Genomic DNA, 20,045 nt, shown 5'->3' with positions numbered 1-20,045 from the left:
ATAGTGGATCTCCTTTGTAGCGCAGCCCTGTTCTCACCCCACAATCCTGAGTGCCGAAGCACGTTACATTCTGATCTCTATGATTGTAGGGATTTTGTTTTTCCGTTTGTTAGCTTTAAAGATCTATTTTTTTGGTGCTCCCAGTGAACTTGAGAAGTGAAGTGGGGGCTGTTTGTGCCTCCAGCTGGGAATGCTGCACTCCCACCCAGCCAAACCCTCTGATGTCCCAGCAGGGTCCCAGCCAAACCCTCTGATGTCCCCGCAGCCCTCGGTCCCAGCACCACCCATGCCTGGGTCTCTCTGAGCTGCTCTTTTCTATAAAAGCTAATGACTTTGGTGAAGTATAACAACAATTATCATCAAAGGGAACCGGTCCTTAGAGGTGAGGTTGGGTATGGAGGAGCTGTGAGTGCAAACCCCTCAGTATACACGCTAATTAGTGCTGCCGTAGAGCAGGCTGTGATTGCTGGTTTGCCATTAAAGAAGTAAATTCTTCAGGCAATAATCAGCACTTGTGGCTGCTCACACCAATTACCGGTAACGCCGGCGTTCGCAAACGCAGAAAGAGCCGCGCGCCCCATCTCACTCCAGATTTTGTCACTTCAAACTTTCTGAAAAACTCGTGAGTTAATTACTTAATTAAAAATAATAATGATTGATGAATACCGCAGCTGTACACTCAGTTATTCAAATAGGAGCAATCCAAATTGGACTAATTAGATTACACTTCACTTCAGGTGGATGGGAACTTGCAAAGGTTGTGTTGTGACAGCAGAACCACAAACAAAAACAAAAGACAGCGATGAGGACGTGGTGCTGGATGCTCCGCGGTGTCTGCCTCAGCATCCTTTATAGCCCCATAAATTATTTCACTCCTGTTTTTGCTCCGCTCCTTTTAACTTATCTTCAAATGCTTCTGAGACAAAATTAGATGAAAAAGAAATTCTTAAGAAAAAGAGGGTTTAGAAAATCCTTTCCAGAGAAGGAAAGAAAGCAAAGGCAGGATGTGGAGGGGGAGAGGGGGACAGAGGTGGGAGGTAGGGAGTTGCCAGCTGAGGTGTCCCCTCTCCCCCTGCTTCCAGGTGGGTGCTGCAGTGGGTGAGCTCCCCCAGTGCAGGCTGCGAGGGCTTGAGCAGCGGCATGTGGACCATCTTTTCCTGGCTGTTGGAAAAAAACCTGGTGAAGCACAGGAGAAAGCCCCAGCGATGCTTGAGGAGACAGTGGGCATCGAGGGTTCCCTTGCCAGCAGCACAGGGACAGACTGGGGCAGCAGGAGCCCCCCAGGACCTGCCAGCCCATGTTTTCTCCTTTCCTTGCTGGCTATCCTTGCCTGGTGCCGAGCACGCATTTGTCTTGACCTCTTTCGCCGTGGTGCTGGCTGCCTGCTGGGTGACAGCCCTGCTGCCGTGCCGTGACAGCACCGCACTGCGCCCTCGCCAACCCTCCCTCAGCTTTCTCTTGCCTGGGCACCCACCAACTGGCTGTGTTGTTTGTGGGAAATCTCTTCCTTTTCCTCTTCCTTTTCGTTCTTGCAATGTGAGAGGGGTGGGTGCGGTGGTGGCTACGAGGTCTTTGGGCAGGATGGGTGCAGAGGAGCTGTATGAAATGCAAGGAAAGGTGGCTGAGCACTCAGCTCTGACCCTCGCATTAGGAATCAATTTTTTTTTGTGGTGTAATTCATGGTTTTGGGGTCTTTCAAGCATGGATGTGCAGCAGCACCCTGCAAGTGAGGACACGAATCGGGGCTGGGTGCACCAGCCTCTCAATGGGGTTTGCCATGTGCGAGCTCCTGTCCCCCTTGTCTTGAGAGAGCCTGCAACTCAGGCTCCCTGTCAGCAGAAATTAACCTCAGCTTCCTAAAATGCAGAAATGCTTTCGACCTGCCAGCAGACTGGTGCTGTTGGGTTTGGGGCGTGCTGTGCTCTGGGGTGATCTGTCTGTGGATATGCTATGAATGGGAGACCTGAATTAGGAGAGGTATGCAAACCCAGGCAGACTTCTGTTTTATTTATTGATTATAAAATATGCATCAGCCAGGGGTTCTGAGCTGGTCAGGCTGGTTTCTGCTGCACGTGACTGGCTGGTGTGGTGGAAGGAGCCAGATATACTGGTGCCAAGAGGGACCAGGGTGTGATGGCAGAGGATGCTCCTGAGCCTGTGTAGCAGAAGTGCTCTCAGATCCCTGTTTGGGAAACTGGAGCATCTTTCCCTGGGCTTACAGCTGGTGTCACGTCCTCATCTCTCCTCAAGCTCCCCACGTGTGTGGGTAGGTTCCTTGCTGGCCTTGGTGGATGGAGAGGATAGGACTGCTCCAAACCACTGCAAGGCAGGGGGGAAATTAGCGGAGCCTTCACCTAAAAATGAACACGCATGTGAGGCAAAGGATGGTTAGCTCTGCTTCACCCTCTCTGGTTTGTGGTGGTAGCTGTAGCCCCTTTCAGGAGCACTGGAGCTTTCCACAAGCCTTCTCTCTGCTGTTCTGCAAAGGAGAAGGCAATGATCTGTGTGTCTTGGCAGGAGGGAACGTGCTTCCAGAGGCTGACGGGGATCCTTTTGGAAGTGCAGTCCTGCACACAGAAGCTTCCTAGCCAGCAGCTCCAGTGCTGGTCCAGTTCCCACCCCGGGAGGTGCTGGGCTCCCACGGGGCAGCCCCAGAGCCGCTCCCAGTGTGCTGTGAGCTCGCTGAGTGGTGTGTGTGTGGTCAGGGATGAATTCCCCCTACAAACCAGTTTGCCCGGGAATGAATATTAGATCCCTGTGGAGGCTAAAGAGTAGCAGAATAAGAAAGCTCATAAGCAGTTGGAAAATTGCCGCCTTGCTCCTCAGGCGCTGTGTGGCGTGAGGGCAGCTGCTCCGGGCTCTGCCCTCTCCCTGATTAGGTAGAAAGGGCTCATTCCCCTGGCAGCCGTTGTTTTATAAGCTTCGTTCATCAGCACGGCTCCTCTGATTGCAGCCACCCCAGTGGCCGTCCGGGATCCCCGTCATCAGCAGTGCCAGCTGGAAGGCAGAGGCTCTGAAAACAGGCATTAGCAATGAATAACGCGGGTAAAATGATGTCTAGGTCACCTTCCATCACCCCCACCCCTCAGATCCAGCCCTGGCGTATCACCCTAGTCCTTGGCAGCCTCTTGTTCGGTGTCTTGCGTGGTTCCTTGTGCGTGATGAAGGGTCGTGGGTGGCTGGCTCTGGCTGTGGCCACCAAGTTACGATGTGCAGGGAAGGGGGGCAGCAGGTTTCTTCGTGCATGGGTGAGGTGGGGCTCTGCGGACGCTGGAGATGCTGGTGGGGTGCAGCAACACTGTCGCCCAGTGCTTCTGTGTCTGGGTGATTCCCTTGGCTCCTGGCTGCTGCCTGGGGTTGGGGGGGACGGGCTCAACCCCAGGGTCTGGTTGGATGAGGAGAAGGCACTGCTGTGGGTGCATCAGCGCTCGCTCTTCTCCAGGCAGCGTTTCTCTCCCAGGCAGTGCCCTTGCTCCAGAGCCACATGAGCAGGTGGGTTAAGAGCTTCCTCAATCAATGTATTGCCTCCTTTTCCCCACTCTTTTCTGCTCAGAGGGAACAAAAAGCCAGCAACGCTCCCAGCTCATCCTGAGTGAGGGTGTAAAAGCCCAGACTGGTTGCCGTATTAAAAAGGAAAAGCTGCTTGCATTTACATTTAGATTGAAACAATGTGAGTCAGAGGTGTCTGATCGCTCCTGGGACAGCAGTGTCCTGATGCTGGGACCATCCTTGTCAGTTTATATTACAAAGGTATTTTTTTTTAATTTGATATTTAATTATATTGACATAATTATTCCTGTCCTTGAGACAATTGTGTGGTACAGAGTAAAATATAAAGTGCATCCATGCACAGGATCTGGGACTGGGCACTGGGATAGGTGGGACGTGGGGTTTGCAGCCTTCTCCCCATGACCACGCTGTCTTTATGAGCTTGGGGCTGATCAACATAGCTGCTCTGTGGCTCTGTAAGCACAAACTTTTCTATTTTGCACTGATTTCAGCCCAAAATGCTGAGCAGCACCTTTACTCAGAAGATTTTCCCCTGGCTGCAGCTCTGCTGGCCTCCTCCTTCTCCTCCTCCTCCTTGCTGAGCTGCAGATGTGCTGAGCCCACGCTGAAGGGCAGAGCACAGAAACCGAGCAGTACCATTTCTCTTACCCACATCCTTTTTCTGCAGATTTATGTCACCAGAATTCACTTTACAGTAATGCCTGAGCCCTGAGAGCTAAAATCCACTTTCCACATAGGCTTGTGCAAGTCACTCAGGAGAGAGTGAGCATGGAGCAGCCCCAGATTGCTCTTGGAATGTGGCTGGTGCTTTCCTCTGCATTTAACCAGCCCGGGTACCTGGGGTGATGCCAGGGGTGACAGTGTCTCCGCTGGAAGGTGTTTGGTTTAGCAACATTGCATTGCTTGAACAGTGTCAACTCCATTAAGAAACAGGTATTTTCAGGCTCGCATTCAAATTGACACTCAGGGGACTCCAAGGCCACGCATGGTACACAGACCCCGTGGCCAAGCAGTCCCCAAAGTCACCTGGGTGCCCTGTGCAGCCCCTCCTGGGGCAGCGCGAGTGCCATGGGCTGTGGGTGCCCGGGGACTGGGGCATCCCCAAGAGGAGCCGAGCTCCTCCCTGTCCCACAGCACGGGTGCCACAGGACCCCACCAGCCACCAGGACATGTTGTTTGCTGCTCTTTCTGGTGTACCCAGGCGATTTCATTTGTCACCAGCCAGAGGAAGCAGGGTTGAGGTCCTGGGAGGGGTGCACACCACTATGTGCTGCCTCCCTGCCAGTCACTGTCAGGTCAATAATAGGAGAAGGAAAGAAAGGAATTAAATGCAGCCACTGAACTATATTTAATTTGCGCCGTATCCTGGAGCTGAGGAACTAGTTCAATAGAGGCTCTTATCAGCCTGTTTGAAGGGCTGAGCTTTTTATCTAGCGGTTAGTGGTTGTTTTACTGCCTGGTCTTGCAGTTGCAAATAGCTGAATACAGGCACGTAGCCAGGCAAAGACTGAGCCTTTCTCCCCTTGGGCTTCTCATAGAATCACAGAATGGTTTGGGTTAGAAGAGACTTTAAAGCCCATCCAGTTTCAACTCCCTGCCATGCGCAGGGACACCTCCCAATGGATCAGGGGGCTCAAAGCCCCATCCAGTTTTGAACACCACCACTTCTCTGGGCATCCTGAGCCTCAACCCTCTCTCAAGGGTCAGTGTTTCACTGTGTGTCCTCTCCTGAGCTCTCGGCCACTTGCAGGGCTGGCCCTGGTGTGAGGAGCACCTGCCCCTGCCTGGGCATTGGACCATCTCTCTGTGACTCGGAGCAGTTTCCTACAACAAAACAGGTCCATTCCACCCTCTGCATTTGCCTGAGCTGGGAGGGGCACAAAGGGCCCAAAAGTGCTGAGTTTCAGAAAGCTTCTTGCCAGCGTTCAGGTTTTACCAATACTGGAGCATTTCCAGCAGCAACTGTGATGCTGTGCAGTCCAAGCTGGGATTTTTCTTTCCCTGTTTTTATGAACTGGGATGCTCTTCCCCTTGGGCCTGCATGCCCGGTGATCCCAGGGCTTTCATTATTTACCCTGACAGCCCACTGGCTCCTGCGTTGCAGCCTGTCGCAGCCCGCGCTGCAAATCATCTCTCACCTTGTCACCACTGAGATGGCAATTTTACAGCTGGCAGCTTCAATCACGTTGAATTTGCAGCTCACGCTCATGCTCCTTTTCTCTCCGCTGTGTGATGGGTTAGAAGATTTCCTTCCGAGCTGAAAGGACTTGGAATCCAATGAACGTGGTAGTTCTCAGCCACGGTGGGTGGGCAGAGCCACATCAGCATCCTTGGGGTTCTGTGAGGCTGCCCGGACATGGGCGATGCTGGGTCCGTGGTGCCATCTGCCTTGTGCTACTCGTCCAGATTTTCTTCCCCGTAGCTTAAATTATGAATTGAGTTTCTGGGTTTTGTTATTTGCTCCAGTGTTTCTGGAAGGTGCTTTTGTTTTCAAGCAGGTATGTGGTGTGTGGGAGTGGAAGAGCAGCCCTGAAATGCCTGGGAGCATCCCTGCAACCTGTGCCCTGCCCTATCCCTGACAGGGACGTGGTGCTCTCACAGTCATTACTTTTACATGGGTGCAGAGAGGAAGTTAATATTTAATATCGGATTTACTCATATGATATAGCAGTGTTACATTTTGATTTAACAGAGCAATACCATGGTGTACTGAAATCACAGCATGGGCACCGTACAGCAGTTGTGATATACACCCCACTCAGTGTTCAGACCTGATGCTACAGCTGCAGGAAGGGATGTGTAGGGCGAAGCCAGCTCAAGCCTGTTGTTCTTCAAAGTTTGTTTTATTACTTGTCTAGGTTTTATACTTGAGGTTGCTCTGAGCCACATCTATGTTCCCCTGGCAGCTGGTCTGGTTGGCTCACAAAAGCATCGCTCTGTAGTAATTATCTCGAGGAAGGCTTTGTACAACCTGACAGTGTCCCGGTGCAGCCGTGTCCCTCAAACCAAGGTCACCCTCCCCTCAGTTCAATTCTGCATGGTGATCACTGGTGGCTCCTTACGTCCTGCCCTGTGCTCAGGATTTTAGGCTCATCTCCTCAAACCCTTTTTCCATTGTGGAAGCTGTTGGTCAGTCGTGAAGGGGTTCAGTTTCATTTGCTCCTTTTCTTGTGTAAGAAGTTTGCATTACACAAACTATTGCACGGGCAGCAGGGTGCAGGGATGGGCAGCAAGTGATGGGAGCACCGGGGTGGGAGGACCTTGAGGAGATGCCTTGCTCTCCTGCTGCACAGTTTAGGGTGCAGGCACTAACCTGATGCTGTCATAGAATCATAGAATCACCTGTCCACACAGGAGCAGCAGCTGGCAGAGCTGGCAGCGGTGCGGCAGGTCCTGCAGGCGGATCTGGGCACCTCCATCCGGCGCATCGCAGATCTGCAGGTGGCCCTGGAGGAGCTGCGCTCCAGCGACGAGAGCGATGCCGAGAGGTGGGGAGTGCTGGGAACTGGGAGGCTGTGGGTGGCTTGCTGGGTGGTGGGGCTGCAGAGGGGCAGGCTCAGATGCTTTGTGGTGGAGGAGGATGCTGCACCATGCAAGGGCCATGCATCCTTGTACATTATTGCTGCAACAGCACATCATTATGAACACAGAACTTCATGTTAATGAAAGATTTCATGAATAATGGTTACCCTTAAAAATAATAGTGTGACTCAGCTTAAAGTATGCAAAAGAGGTGGAGATAGCCCCATTCACAGAGCAAGTTCCCACCCAAGCAGCATGTGCGCTGCTGCCCTTCTGTGGGTGCCCCAGTGCTGGATTGATGGATTGAAAATCCTGCATTTTGCTCAGCCCCAGGAGCTGGGGAGTGGAGGAACCCGTGAAGCTGGGCAGATTGAGTGGAATATTCTACTAGGAAAAATTTCCAGAGAATTTTTCAGGTGTTATTTCTAGGGCCCTTCAATTTTCTCCTCTGCTACACAACAAATGGAGACAAAATAGATAAATGCATTAAAAATGAAAAAACCCTAGAGAAGTACTTGTCACCCTGCCATGAGAAGAGATTTTCTTTATGTAGTGATTAAACCAGAGAAGGGTGAGACAGAAACCGTGAGCTCAGAAATTCACTCCTTCGTAAAACAAAAGTGATTTCCAATACAACTGACACATTAGCAGGAGGTGAGAAGCGCTTCCCAGCAGGGACTGACTGCAGCTGCTGGGGCAGGGAAAGTGATGGGTTTTGCTCCCTGCCCTTCACCAGCACAAGCACCCCGAGGTGTTTTGAGAGTAATAATGCAACAACCGCTGCAGCAGCTGCCGTCTCTGCCATGGGGGAGCCTGCACTGGGGTCCCTAGAACCATAGGATCATAGAATCGTTAAGGGTTGAAAAGACCTCTAAGCTCATCCAGTCCAACCATCAGCCCAACATCACTGTACCTGCTAAACCATGTCCTGACGTGCTGCATCTACACGTTTTTGAACCCCTCCAGGGATGGAGACTCCACCACTGCCCTGGGCAGCCTCTTCCAGTTCTTTTTGGTAAAGAAATTTTTCTCAATATCCAATCTAAGCCTCCTCTGGCACAACTTGAGGCCATTTTCTCTCATCCTATCACTTGTTCCTTGGTTGAAGAGACCAACCACCACCTCACTCCAACCTCCTTTCAGGAGCTGCAGGGAGTGATGCAGTCTCCCCTCAGTCTCCTCTTCTCCAGACTAAAGAGCCCCGGGTCCCTTAGCCGCTTCTTATAAGACTTGTGCTCCCGACCCCTCTCCAGTGTCGCTGTCTTCCTCTGAACATGCTCCACCAGCTCCATATCCTTTTGGTACTCTTGCATCCCAGGGCCTGGCCAGTGCAGGGAGCGGGTGAGATGGTTTTTACCCATGCTGGCTGCTGCTCCAGTCCCCACTGCAGCTCTTCTCAGGCTGTTGTGAGGGTATGTTGTGCAGCTCAGGCAAAACCCAGCTCCAGCTGTACCAGCTGCCAGAGTTAGACACCGTCAGTCTGGGAAGTTTTCATCTTGTCAGACTCTTGTGGTGGCATCAGGGAGACCATGCAAGCCACAGGCAGTGCCGCAGCTGACTCTTCTTTGTTTCCCTTGCAGCGTGCAGACAGCGCGGGAGTCTCTGAGCTCCAGGAAAGAGATGTGAGTGAGCCCTGGGGAGCTGCCAGCCGAAGGCTTGGAGCCTGTGCTGGGTTGTGTGATGGGTTATGGACCACTAGCCTGTCTGCTTGGGCACGGGTGGGCTTCAGGGGGTGCTGGTTTTGTGTGCCTTACCTGCCCTTTGAGCTGTTCACTTTCCTGCAAGCTCCCTTGGTTAAACCAGGCAGGATGATCTCTCTAGGCTGCAATTTGAGAATGTGAAAACTGATCCATGACTTTGAAGGAAAACTGAGATCCTAAAGGATTTAATCTGCCACAGCTGGTCTGAGGGGTCCCAATGGGTGGGTAGGGGCAGCTCTGGCCCTGGGGGAGCCCAGGGGTGCAGTGGGGTGCCCGGGGTCACAGTGGCCCCTGCAGCTCTGGTCCTGGGCACTGCAGGCAGCCGCAGGCTTTTCTTACCCACTGTCCACAGGTTACAGGGTGCTAATAAAAGCACAAGGGAAATAGTTAATGGCAGCAGCAATGGCACAGGGACCAGGTTGCCTGAAATGTTTGGTTTTTCTAATCTCTGCTGGTATCACAATACAGCCAAAGCAGAGCCACCAGCTGGAGCTGCTGCTGCTGTGAAGGAGCTTTTGGTCTGTGCCCGGGCTGCCCCTAAAACCTGGCCCTCCTGCCTTCACTTGCAGAGCTAATGTGGTCTCATCTCTCCCCACAGGGATACCTGCTCCATCATTAGCTCCACGCTCAGTCTGGAGCCCGCAGAGAGCATCAAGTCCTGGCCGGGGTCGTCTGTGAGCCGATCTTCCCCAGCGAGCGCCAGCATGGCTGGAAGCATCTCGGTGCAGTCTGTCAGCAGCCGTAGCACCCAGGGCGCAAGGTAAGGGACCCCCAGCCCATCCAGGGCACGGCCACCTCCAGTAGTGACAGACGTGTGGCTGCTCCCCCTGCAGTGGCTGGTGGCTTCTTGGGGACAGGGATGCCCCTCTGGCTCACTGGGAGTGCTGCGGATGCTGGTCAGGGGACCACAGACATCCTTCCAGGATGTGCAGAAAGGAGCTTGGGGAGATTCATGGTATTTAAGGTCAAAACATCAAATCAAGGAAGGTAGTCACAGCCACGCCAGGATCAGTGAAACACTAGATGAAAGACGCTACATCAAAAACATGCTTCAAGCACTATAATATCCCTTGATGTATTCTCTAGAGATAATTTAAAGAGGCGATGCAGCCTATTTGAGGATTTGTACACCATATGCTCGCTTTTCGCTGCTGAGGAAACAGTATGCATTTATACAGTTCTAATATAAAATATGTTAATTTTTGATGGTAATGCTAATGGGCTGCCAGGGAGTTGGAGAGTGGCCCAAGCGTTCGCGTGGCCAAACTGCCTCAGCTTGGCTCCCACGGAGCTGCCCCGTGGCTGGGCTGTATGGGGCTCAGGGGGTGCCACCTCGCATGGGTGCCTGTCGTAGAATCATAGAATCATAGAATCATAGAATCATAGAATCACCAGGTTGGAAAAGACCCACCGTATCATCGAGTCCAACCATTCCTATCAGCCCAGAGACAAACACCCTGTTTTACAGCTCTCCTGACACCACAGGGTCGCAGAGAAATCAGTTCTTTGTGTTTCAGATGTGAAGCAATTGTATGGGTTGAGGTCTGAATAGCTCTGGGTTTAGTTGGTGCGTCTCAGAAGGGAGGTGATGGGACAGAGGAGGTTGTCGGGTCTTCTAGGGGCTTGGGAGAGCAGAGATGGAGCTTTGAGTCCTGGGGCTGGAAGCTGAAGTGGCTCTAGAGAGCATCATCCCCATGTAAGCAAGAGGCTTGGCATCTGCAAAGTGATAGCTTTGTAAAAAATAAAAGCTCACCTTTTTACATAATGCATGATCTGTAGCACTGATTGCGGTGGGAAGCGGTGGCAGCCAGCAGTGCAAGGGGGAGGAAAGATGAGTAGCCAAGTTCAGGGTGGGCAGGTCTGGTGGCCTGTGGCCCCTGCCCTGGGGCTCCCTGCCACACTGTTTTCTCAGGGATGGTGTATCAGGATGGGTGTCACTGTTTAAGTCATTTTTTTCCCCTGGGAAGCAGGGCAGGGGCTCAGCTGACACTCAGCACATCTCCCCGAGGCACCTGCCTGCTCCCTGTTCATGTGCACGTCTGTCGAGAGATGCTCAGAGCGGGCAGGGTTTAATAGGGTTTGCAGGCTGCTGTTTCATCACAGACATTAGTATTAAGCTCCCTGCTCTGATTCTGGCGAGATCTGTCCCCACTGCACTCCCCTGCTTTGTACAGTAAAATAACTACTGCCAGAATTAATTTTCTGGAGAGCAAGTCCCTTGGCAGCAGAGCCGTTGCTGGAGTGGTTTGAAGGGGTCAATTGCTGATACAAGGCAGTGTTTAAGAGCACTTGAGCAGGGCTGGGACCTGCAGCGATGTGATGGATGGGAGACCTGAGAGCAGATGGCTGAGCTTGCTGGTTCCATGCACCCCACCCCAGCACCTCTCAGGGAAGCAGATCTTGGGTATTACAGTATCATAGAACCTTTATAGGTTGGAAAAGCTCATCCAGTCCAACCACCATGCCTACTAAACCATGTCCTAAAGTGCCACATCTACAGGGTTTTTGAAACCCTCCAGTGACGGGGACTCCACAACTGCCCTAGGGAGCCTGGTCCAATTCTTCACCCCTCTTTTACTATTGCTTAGGGATCTTTGGTCCAAATGACCCAACTCTGTTCATAAATGAATGGCAGCAAATCAGGAGTTATGGCTAATATTGTATTTTTGAGCTGAAATACACTGGATTCATAATAAAAGGGCTGGACTGACCATGGCCATTGTGAGAGGCAATTTTTTACTTAAACCTGGAAAGACTGTGACAATCTGCCTCTGTCCTGGGGGTCATGAAGAGGCAAATTGCAAATGCTGGTGTCGTAGCTGTGTTTGGCTTCAGCTAATCAAAGATGGAAATGTGAGAGAGGAGGCTGTATGAAATGCAAACAAACAGACGATGAGGCTGGTAAGGTAATAAAAATGAGATCAGCGAAATGAGCTCTTCCTTATTAAGATTCCTTTGTCTTGCACAAGCACCCAGTAATGAAAAATGAATCTTGCTAGCGTTTCTCAGCACTACATATGGGATATTTCCTGAACAAACAGCTGCCAAAAGCCAGAGGAGAGCAGAGGAGGCTGTTATCGTCAGTGTAGTGTACAGGAATGAAAGATTTGATTAACATTTTCTTTAATTCTCTGCTATCTGAATGCTTGTACAAAATGTTGGCCAGCAGGGCTAAGCCTCAATAAATACGGCACATTGCAGAGGTGGAATAAAATGTTAGTTTTTTTCCTTAGGAAGCCAATTCAAAACTTTGAATCACAGAATCCTAGAATGGGTGGGGTCGGAAGGGACCTTAAAGCCCATCCAGTTCCAGCCCCCTGAGCCATGGGCAGGGACACCTCCCACTGGATCCAAGCCCCATCCAACCTGGCCTTGAACCCCTCCAGGGATGGGGCAGCCACCACTGCTCTGGGTAACCTGGGCTAGGGTCTCCCCATCTTCATCTTGAAGAGCTTGTTCCTGAGGTCTCATCTAAATCTCCCCCTTCCAATTTAAACCCATTCCCCCTCATCCTGTCACTCCATGTCCTTGTAAAAAATCCTTCCCCAGCTTTCCTGGAGCCCCTTCTGGGCTTCCTCTGTTCTGGTCCCAGTGCTCTGGATGCAGCCCAGAGCATGGCTGGTTTCTGGGCTGTGAGCACACATTGCTGGCTCATGTTGAGCTTCTCATCTACCAGCACCCCCAAGTCCTTGATGCATTTATCCTTCCCCTGACCAGGCAGTAGAGGGGCTGATCCTGAGGTGCAGCAGCAAATGGACTTGCAGCACAGGGCTCTGCCTCTGTGCTCCTGAATCCTGTGGTATCTGCAGCCCCGGCATCACCCTCACATCCTTTCACCTTCTTCTTCCATAAAGAAGGAGCCTGGGTCTCGTGCCTGGTGTGGATCTGGCATGTTTATTTTTAAACATTATTGTGTCAGGAAGCAAATTATTTTATGGGGAAGAGGGAGCTCTTCTGTAGTGACAAGAAAATCCTCTTCTGACAGAAGTATCTTCTCTCTCCCTGAAATGCAGTTGTCTGGGCTTTATTTTTGAGCTACCAGGAAAAGCATCCAAGCCACACTTTCATCCCTGGTCATGTGTTGCTGTGCATGTGTGGAATTTATTGTATAAATGGTTTCAACTAGCATAATTGTAATCATGCTAATTGCTATGTAATCTTCACTAATTATTGTTGTATGTCATTTGCTTTGGTGGGAAAGGCATATTGCAGAACTCCGTTTGGCTTACAGATGCCTTCGGAGTTCTGCATTGGGCCCCGCTTTTGCCTTTGGCTCAGGAAAATCCTCTCTGACAGCGAGGTGAGGAGTGATGGTTTGCTTGGTGGCTGTAGCTCCTGATACTTCTCCCACCACCTTGAGCAGGAGACCCGGACCAGCTGCAGGGTGTGTGCCAGGGCTCCTGAGGGTTATTCCAATCTGTGAGAGCTATGGATGGGCAGAGGATGCTGTAGGTACTTGTGCTCTGCCTTGGGTGGAGGCTTGAGGACAGCAAAAAGATGAGCCATGATTTTGGGGTGGGGTTCTTTGGTAGCCATCAGGGTACGGGTACACAAATGATGAGGTTGGGGTGCAGCCACAGTGGCAAAGCTTGATCAGTGACATGGGACTGCAGTGGGACGCAGCAGCAACACAGGCTTCTGGGCTTGTTCCTTCAAGAACATGTTGCATGAAGCTGCTGGAGCAAGTCCAGAGAACAGCAACAGAGCTGGCGAAGGGTCTGGAGCACAAGTCTTGTGAGGAACGGCTGAGAGACCTGGGATTGTTCAGCCTGGAGAAGAGGAGGCTGAGGGGAGACCTCGTTGCCTTCTACAGCTCCCTGAAAGGAGGATGTAATGAGGTGGGCGCGGGTATCTTCAACCAAGTGACAAGTGATAGGATGGGAGGAATTGACCTCAAGTGTTGCCAGGGGAGGTTTAGACTGGATGTTAGGAGAAATTTCTTTGCTGAAAGAGTGGTGAAGCCCTGGCAGAGGTGGCCCAGGGAAGTGGTGGAGTCTCCATCCCTGGAGGGGTTTAAAAAACATGTAGATGTGGCACTTCAGACATGGTTTAGTCGGCACGGTGGGATTGGGATGATGGTTGGACTGGATCTAAGATGTCTTTTCCAACCTTAATGACCCTGTGAGTCTATGATTCTATGACCCTCAGGGCTCCAGGGCCTCGGTGGCCAGGCTTGTTCCTTCCATGGGAGCTGGAGGAACAGTGCTGTGTTTGCAGCTTTCACTCCAATTCAGGCATTAAAGGTTTTCATGAAAATAGTAACCGTCTGTCACACTGAACAGGACAATAAACAGCAGCATGTAAACTGTCCATGCTCACAGCCCATTAGTGTTTCTTACCTCCTCAGCTCACTTTTATCTCTGTCCTAAAAACCAAAGGAAAATATTGAAACTGGCTGTTTAATTTATGAAAGACGATTGCACTGCAGTCAGTTTACAATATTATTTGGGAACGTAGAGAGTGATTGGAGCAATTTCCGTACGAATTCTCATGGAAGGATTACACCAGCTATTTAGGTAAGATGTAATTTGTGACTTAGAATCCTAAAACCCAGCATTATCGAAACGTCTCAAACTATTAATCAGCTGTGAGACTTCAGCAGTGCTGGGTGCAGTGGTGTAAGGTAACCCTGAAGGTAGTTGTGTTCCAGGCAGATTAAATCTCTGGTTAATTCATTTTGCATTGGATAATCAAAAGGTTTGGGATCGTTTAATGAACCATGGGTGCACAGCTCGGCTCTGAGTGCTGGAACCAGGTGGGCATCTCCGTGCCCTGGGCTGTGCCAGTGGGCACCAGGGACCTGGAGCCACTCTATTATCCCATCGCTTCTGTAATCGCTTGCGTTTCCCAGCCGTGAAGATTGTCTTCAACTCATCTCGGCATGTAAATTATTTCACGGGTCAGAGCAGCCTGGTGGAAATGGGTCCAGCGTGGTGGCTGAGATTATCTGCTCTCACCCCGTTCCCATGGCAACCCCAGCATTCCCAGGGCAGGATGCTTCATTACTGGCGATGTAAAACTTGACCACTGCTCCCACACCTCAAAGCCTGCTGGCCTCCCAGAGATGTAGTTATATTTAGGTTCTATTCCTTTATTCTACCCTTTGCTTTGTTTTTACCTTCTCCTTTCTTTCTCAGACAAATTTACATCCTGGAAGCCTTCTCATTAGGGCAAATTCCAGTCCCCCTTGGCTGAGTGATGCCAAAGGTACCCACAAGTGGGGATAATCCACCAGCAGCAGCTGCACTGGGTGCAGCCTTTGTCAAACGACATCGCTCGCAGGCACCTACACTCCTTGTCTCACCGGCAAGCGTCTGCATGCGAGCAGCATACAGAGAGCATCTGGATAGCATTGATCTAAAGCAACATGCCAAGGAGAGGCACCATGCAGCTCTGCAGAGCGCCTGCTTTGTTTCATGGGTGTCCTTTGCCTTTCCCTACAGTGGAATGGGCAACCCCCCCAGTTTTTTAGCCCTTCAACCCAACATAGATGCTTCTAGGGGAGGAGGAGCGTGTAGAGCTAAAGGTACTCACGCTGCATACCCTACGTGGTGGATTCAGTCGAGTTGGCTGACTTTGAGTTATTTAAGATAAAATCTTTGGGCACTGCCCATCTGCTCGATGCTGCAGCGGGAGTTTATTCTGAGACTACCATGCCAATACCAGCGTTTCATTGCTCAGCCTTGTCCTTGCTAAATGTATATTGTAGGCACTGGAAACCATGAAGCTTAAACTAACACAAACATCTGTTGTTTAGGGGGAGCAGAGACACCAAGGAACCAGCACCGAGCCGTCCAGCTTCTTCCCAGAGCGCTGCCAGGTCTGTCGATGCTGCAGATCTGGGGAGGATGAGGAGTCCCTTGCTCAGTACTAGAAGACGGGAATATGGAAAATCTCCAGCAGATGAAGAGGAGCTGGAGAGCCCAAAGAAGCCTGAGGATAGGATAGGAAGGACGTCACCATCGGTGCTGCGGCGCGGGGGCTCCCCAGCCCCAGACGGGAGGTTCCCCAGCCCCCTGTCTCCAACGGTGCCGAGGAGGAGAAGGCTCTCTCCGGCAGCAGGGCCGGTGCCCAGCTCATCGGCTGCCCTCTCCGAGTACGTGGAGGAGCTGCGGCGGCAGCGGGGAGCGGAGCGGGAGCAAGGGCTCCCAGCACTGCGTGACACCTCTCCCCTTCCCATTTACCGCACCACTGGTGCCGCAGCCCTGCGACGCTCCCAACCTTTCCCAGCAGTGGAGGATTCTCAGGGGAAGCTGGACAGGAATCAGCTAGGGGAAGGTGAAGGAGCTGGTGCCAGCCTTGTGCGCTCCTCCAGCCTGCGGAGCATGGCCTCGGAGCCAGCCGAGCCAGCACGCTCGCCGGTGCTGAAAAGAGCATCGAAGTTTGGCTCCTACGACTCCCTCTTGCAAACCCTCGATGGCTCTGGCTACCGGCCGAGCTCTCCAGCTGCAGGGATGGAGACGACAGGCCAGCTGAGGCTGAGTTCCTGGAGAAGCTGCCTGGAGCCATCAGTGGAAGATGTGGAGGTGGAAAGGGGCTCTGGGGGGCTCCTGAGCTCACCATCCAGCAATGTGCTGGGCGAGGGGAAGGGGAGCGACCCCTTCCTCTGGAGAATACCCACCCTCAACTTCGAGAGGAGAACCAATGTTGACTTCGACGACTTCCTCCCAGCCATTCGCAAATCCCGCTCCACCAGCAGCCTGGCCAAGCCCGGCAGGGACAGAAGGGACGGCCACCGGCCCCTCACCGTCCGCTTCCAGGATGAGGCTGTGGTGGGCAGCTCGGCGTCCTCGGAGACAAAGGGCATGGCCAAGCGCAGCCCAGCACCCCACGAGGACCCTGGGGAGCACTCCGACTCCTCCTCATCTTCTGGCTCTGCCCTCTCCTCCCGGAGCACCGGCAGCATCAAGCGCCGGCCACAGCCCCAGAGAGGGGATGGGGAGGGCAAAGCCAGCACCCAGAGCAGTGGCACAAGCCGCCGAGCGGAGGCAGAAGGGAAGGAAGACGATGTCAGCAGCATCATGAAGAAGTATCTGGGAAAAGACTAAGGTAACCGTGCTGAGCTGCTGACCGATAGCTCAGAGCAGTGGTGGTGGGTTTGTGGTGCTGAGCATTCCCAAGGAGGGGAATGTGGTGGGATTGGGCAATGAGGACACTGCTGATGCTGAGAACACCATCAAGGCTGGCCAAAACACCAGCTCTGAGTCCACTGGGGTTCCCAGCCTCTGGGTTTCCAGAACATAGTGTCCCCCAGCTCTTACCATGCCACCTACATCCTCCTGAGCCCTGTCCTGTGTTAGCTTGGTTAACTTGCAGTTTGCTTTGTGTGGATGCTGGAGGTCAGCGCCTCTGGAGCAGAGGGTCCTGCCTGGATCAGACGTGCTTCCCCTAGTTAGCAACTGCCTCTGACAACCATTTGGCTCCAGTCTCTGTATTGCAACTGACACTTTGAGAATTAGGATTTATTGCTGCAATCCAGGTTTGAAAGCAAAATCCCTAATGAATGCGCCACAACTGTAATTAAGTGTTTAAAATAGATTAGGAAAACATTTTGTAAAACCACTGCCTTTAGACTAACTTACTGGATGTCAAGCTGTGACCAAATTGACTAAGCCAACACAAGAAGGGAGCGCGCGTTAATAAAACATTTCTTTCCAGGAAGCACAATTTGCATAATGAAACATCCCACTTTCTCCAGCCTTTGTTTCACTAAACCGCAGCAACTGGCCTCAACGTTGTGCCCAGAGAGGAGCTGTGACCAGGCAAACCCATTCTCTGCTGCTTTGGAAGAGTTCTCTGATCGGATAATTTACACAGAGACTGAAAGTGCCTCCCCAAAAGCCATGAGATGGTTTTACAGATGATGAGACCTTTTGTTTTTAAACACACCCTGCTTTTCTTTATGCCCCTGCGCTGTTTCCCTTCACTGCAGCTTCAGCTCAGGGCCAGCCGTGGGGACGAGGGACTTTCTTGTTCTCCTGCAGTTGTTTAACTCAGGAGTTGGTGCTGTAATTCAAACCCAGCTTGGACTGTCTGCTTGGTTTTTACACAATAAAATATTTGCTTCTTTGATACGAGCCTCCTCTTGTCTTTCCCCTCCCGGCAGAGAGAGCAGATCCATGGAAGCAGCGCGGTGCAGAGCTGGATCCATCCCTCTCCAGCTCTCTGCACTCACAAAGAGATCTTTCAGCCCCAGCTTTCTTTCCTAGACTAGGTCCAAACTTACTCATTTACCAAAGGTTTGTGGCAAAATTCTACAGGTAGATGAACAACTTCTCCTTTCCAAGAGTAATTTCTAAGTGATTTGCTCAACAGGGACATTTCCACCAATTTACACAACCTTTCCGGACCCTCTGCAGTGTCGGCTTTAAAGGTGAATTGAGTGGTTTTCAGCATTTTTTTTTTCCCTCTTGGATTCTTCACATTCGTTTCTAATCTAAAGAAAAGTCTTGCAGCAGGAGGCATTTTTATTGTCACAGATGAACGCGAACCCCTCGGATGTGGGTTCACATCAGCAGTTTGCTCAGCCCCCGCCTTGGGCTGTCAGCAATTCCCAGCAATTCCTCGCTCCCAGCCAGCTCCACGCGGCCCAGCAGGCAGGAGGTGGCTCTGCACAAGGTGACATTCCCTGCACTTCTAGGTCTCCTTTTCACAAGGTGTGACTCACGCAAGAAGACGATGAATGCAGAAATTGACTCTAACGAGTTTAAAATTGGTCTTTGGAATGATGCCGTGATTCCTGGGAACAAGAAAAATGCATTCCATTGTGTTCTGGGGTTTTTGTGTGCCTCAGCACCACCCCCAGCACACACCTGGAGGGGCATCACCCCCAGGTACGTGTGTTTTGGGGGATTGGTTGGATTCTGCTCCTTCTTAGCTGGTTTGGTACCCTGGGCGGGTGCAGGACGCGTGGCAGCACGATGCTGCCGGGGTAACGCAGCCCTTGAGGACCAAGTTGGGTGGGTGGCTTTGGGCTCTGTATCACCACAGGGCCAGGACACCCTGTTCTTTGCTCTTTGCAGCAATTCTTGTTCTCCAGCTGGATTTCATGCTCCTGAGGACAGGGATGGGTGTCTCCTTGGGCTGGTTTCAGAGCTCAACAGCAAGAAAACCACCGCACAGCAAGCTGCAGCGTGGTCCTTCACCCAGACTCCTCCTGACGAGTCATAGGTGGGTGTCATTGCACATGCAATTAAGATGATTTATCTCCAGTGTTTATCTGCACATGCACTTCGCTTCGGGAAGTGAGGAGCCAGCTTTTACCACTGTGACTCCTTCTCAGGGTCCCTGCAGTGCTGGCTGTTAGTGGTGCTTTCTGTGAGCACGTTCAGTTCCCTCAGAACTCAGTGCAACCCCAATAAGACAGCATGTGTATGGCTTGGGGCTTTTTAAAGTATTTTTTTCCCCTTGAAACTGGCAAACTGCAGTGCATTGTGCCATCATTGCAGTCCCTGCAATTTCACAAATTAAGGGAAAAACATCTTCTCCTCAGTTCTCTCTGCATAAAGTATGCAACGCACAGAAAAAAAAAAATAAGAGTACAAAAAAGCCTGTCCTCCCTTCTGTGCTTTCAGATGAAAAAAGAAAATCCACAGATTGTGTCATTCAGCTAACACATGGTCCGCCCTTCCAATTTCGTAGCATCATGGAATGGTTTGGGTTTGAACAGACCTCAAAGCCGATTGAACCCCTCCAGGGATGGGGCAGCCACCCCTGCTCCGAGCAGCCGGGGCCAGGGTCTCCCCTCCCTCACAGCAAAACATTTCTGCTCAAGATCTCATCACAATCTCCCCTCTTTCAGCTTCAAACTGTTCCCCCCCATCCTCTCCCTGCCCTCTCTGATCCAGAGCCCCTCCCCAGCTTTCCTGGAGCCCCTTTCAGTTCTGGAAGATGCTATAAGGTCTCTGTAGAGCCTTCTCCTCTCCAGGCTGAACAACCCCAGCTCTTCCAGCTTGTCCTCATATGGGAGGTGCTCCAGCCCTCTGATCATCTTCTAAATTATTAGAAATGATTACTGCTTCTCCACTGAAGCATAGTTGTATCAGCTTCATTCTGCAGCAGCTTTGCTTAACACGCAGGGGTGGCCATCAGTGAGTGTATGGTAAAAATTACCTCTCTCGATACACGTAGGAAAATCCTGCATGGAACTACACTGGAAAAGAAAATAAGAAAAAGAAAACAGAAATTAATTGTAACAGTTCAAACAAAAGTACCTTTAGTGAGTACTGGAAAAGAGAATGAGGGTAATTATACTGTACCAGCTATTTGATGATGTACCAAGCATCTCTATAATACAAAGACACATAAAATACA

The 20,045-nt window shown here is 51.5% G+C and overlaps 1 protein-coding gene across 3 annotated transcripts in view; it reads left to right on the top strand.

Annotated features, from left to right (window-relative positions):
• MYO18B (myosin XVIIIB) overlaps positions 1 to 17,804 on the top strand; it is a 68,718-nt gene extending 50,914 nt beyond the window's left edge. For 2 of the 3 annotated variants that reach the window (XM_069871382.1, XM_069871384.1), the window contains 5 exons: positions 6,865 to 6,998; positions 8,613 to 8,654; positions 9,331 to 9,492; positions 15,490 to 16,781; positions 17,391 to 17,804. In XM_069871382.1, the coding sequence (XP_069727483.1) occupies positions 6,865 to 6,998; positions 8,613 to 8,654; positions 9,331 to 9,492; positions 15,490 to 16,780 (1,629 nt within the window). In that variant the 3' untranslated portion in view covers position 16,781; positions 17,391 to 17,804. The remainder of the gene's footprint in view (positions 1 to 6,864; positions 6,999 to 8,612; positions 8,655 to 9,330; positions 9,493 to 15,489; positions 16,782 to 17,390) is intronic. The other variant, XM_069871383.1, reaches the window with a different exon arrangement.
• Positions 17,805 to 20,045: the final 2,241 nt, after the last annotated feature.

This window comes from Phaenicophaeus curvirostris, chromosome 17, assembly GCF_032191515.1.
Source record: "Phaenicophaeus curvirostris isolate KB17595 chromosome 17, BPBGC_Pcur_1.0, whole genome shotgun sequence".
Classification (NCBI taxonomy): domain Eukaryota; kingdom Metazoa; phylum Chordata; class Aves; order Cuculiformes; family Cuculidae; genus Phaenicophaeus; species Phaenicophaeus curvirostris.
This window is presented reverse-complemented; position numbering and strand designations above follow the sequence as displayed.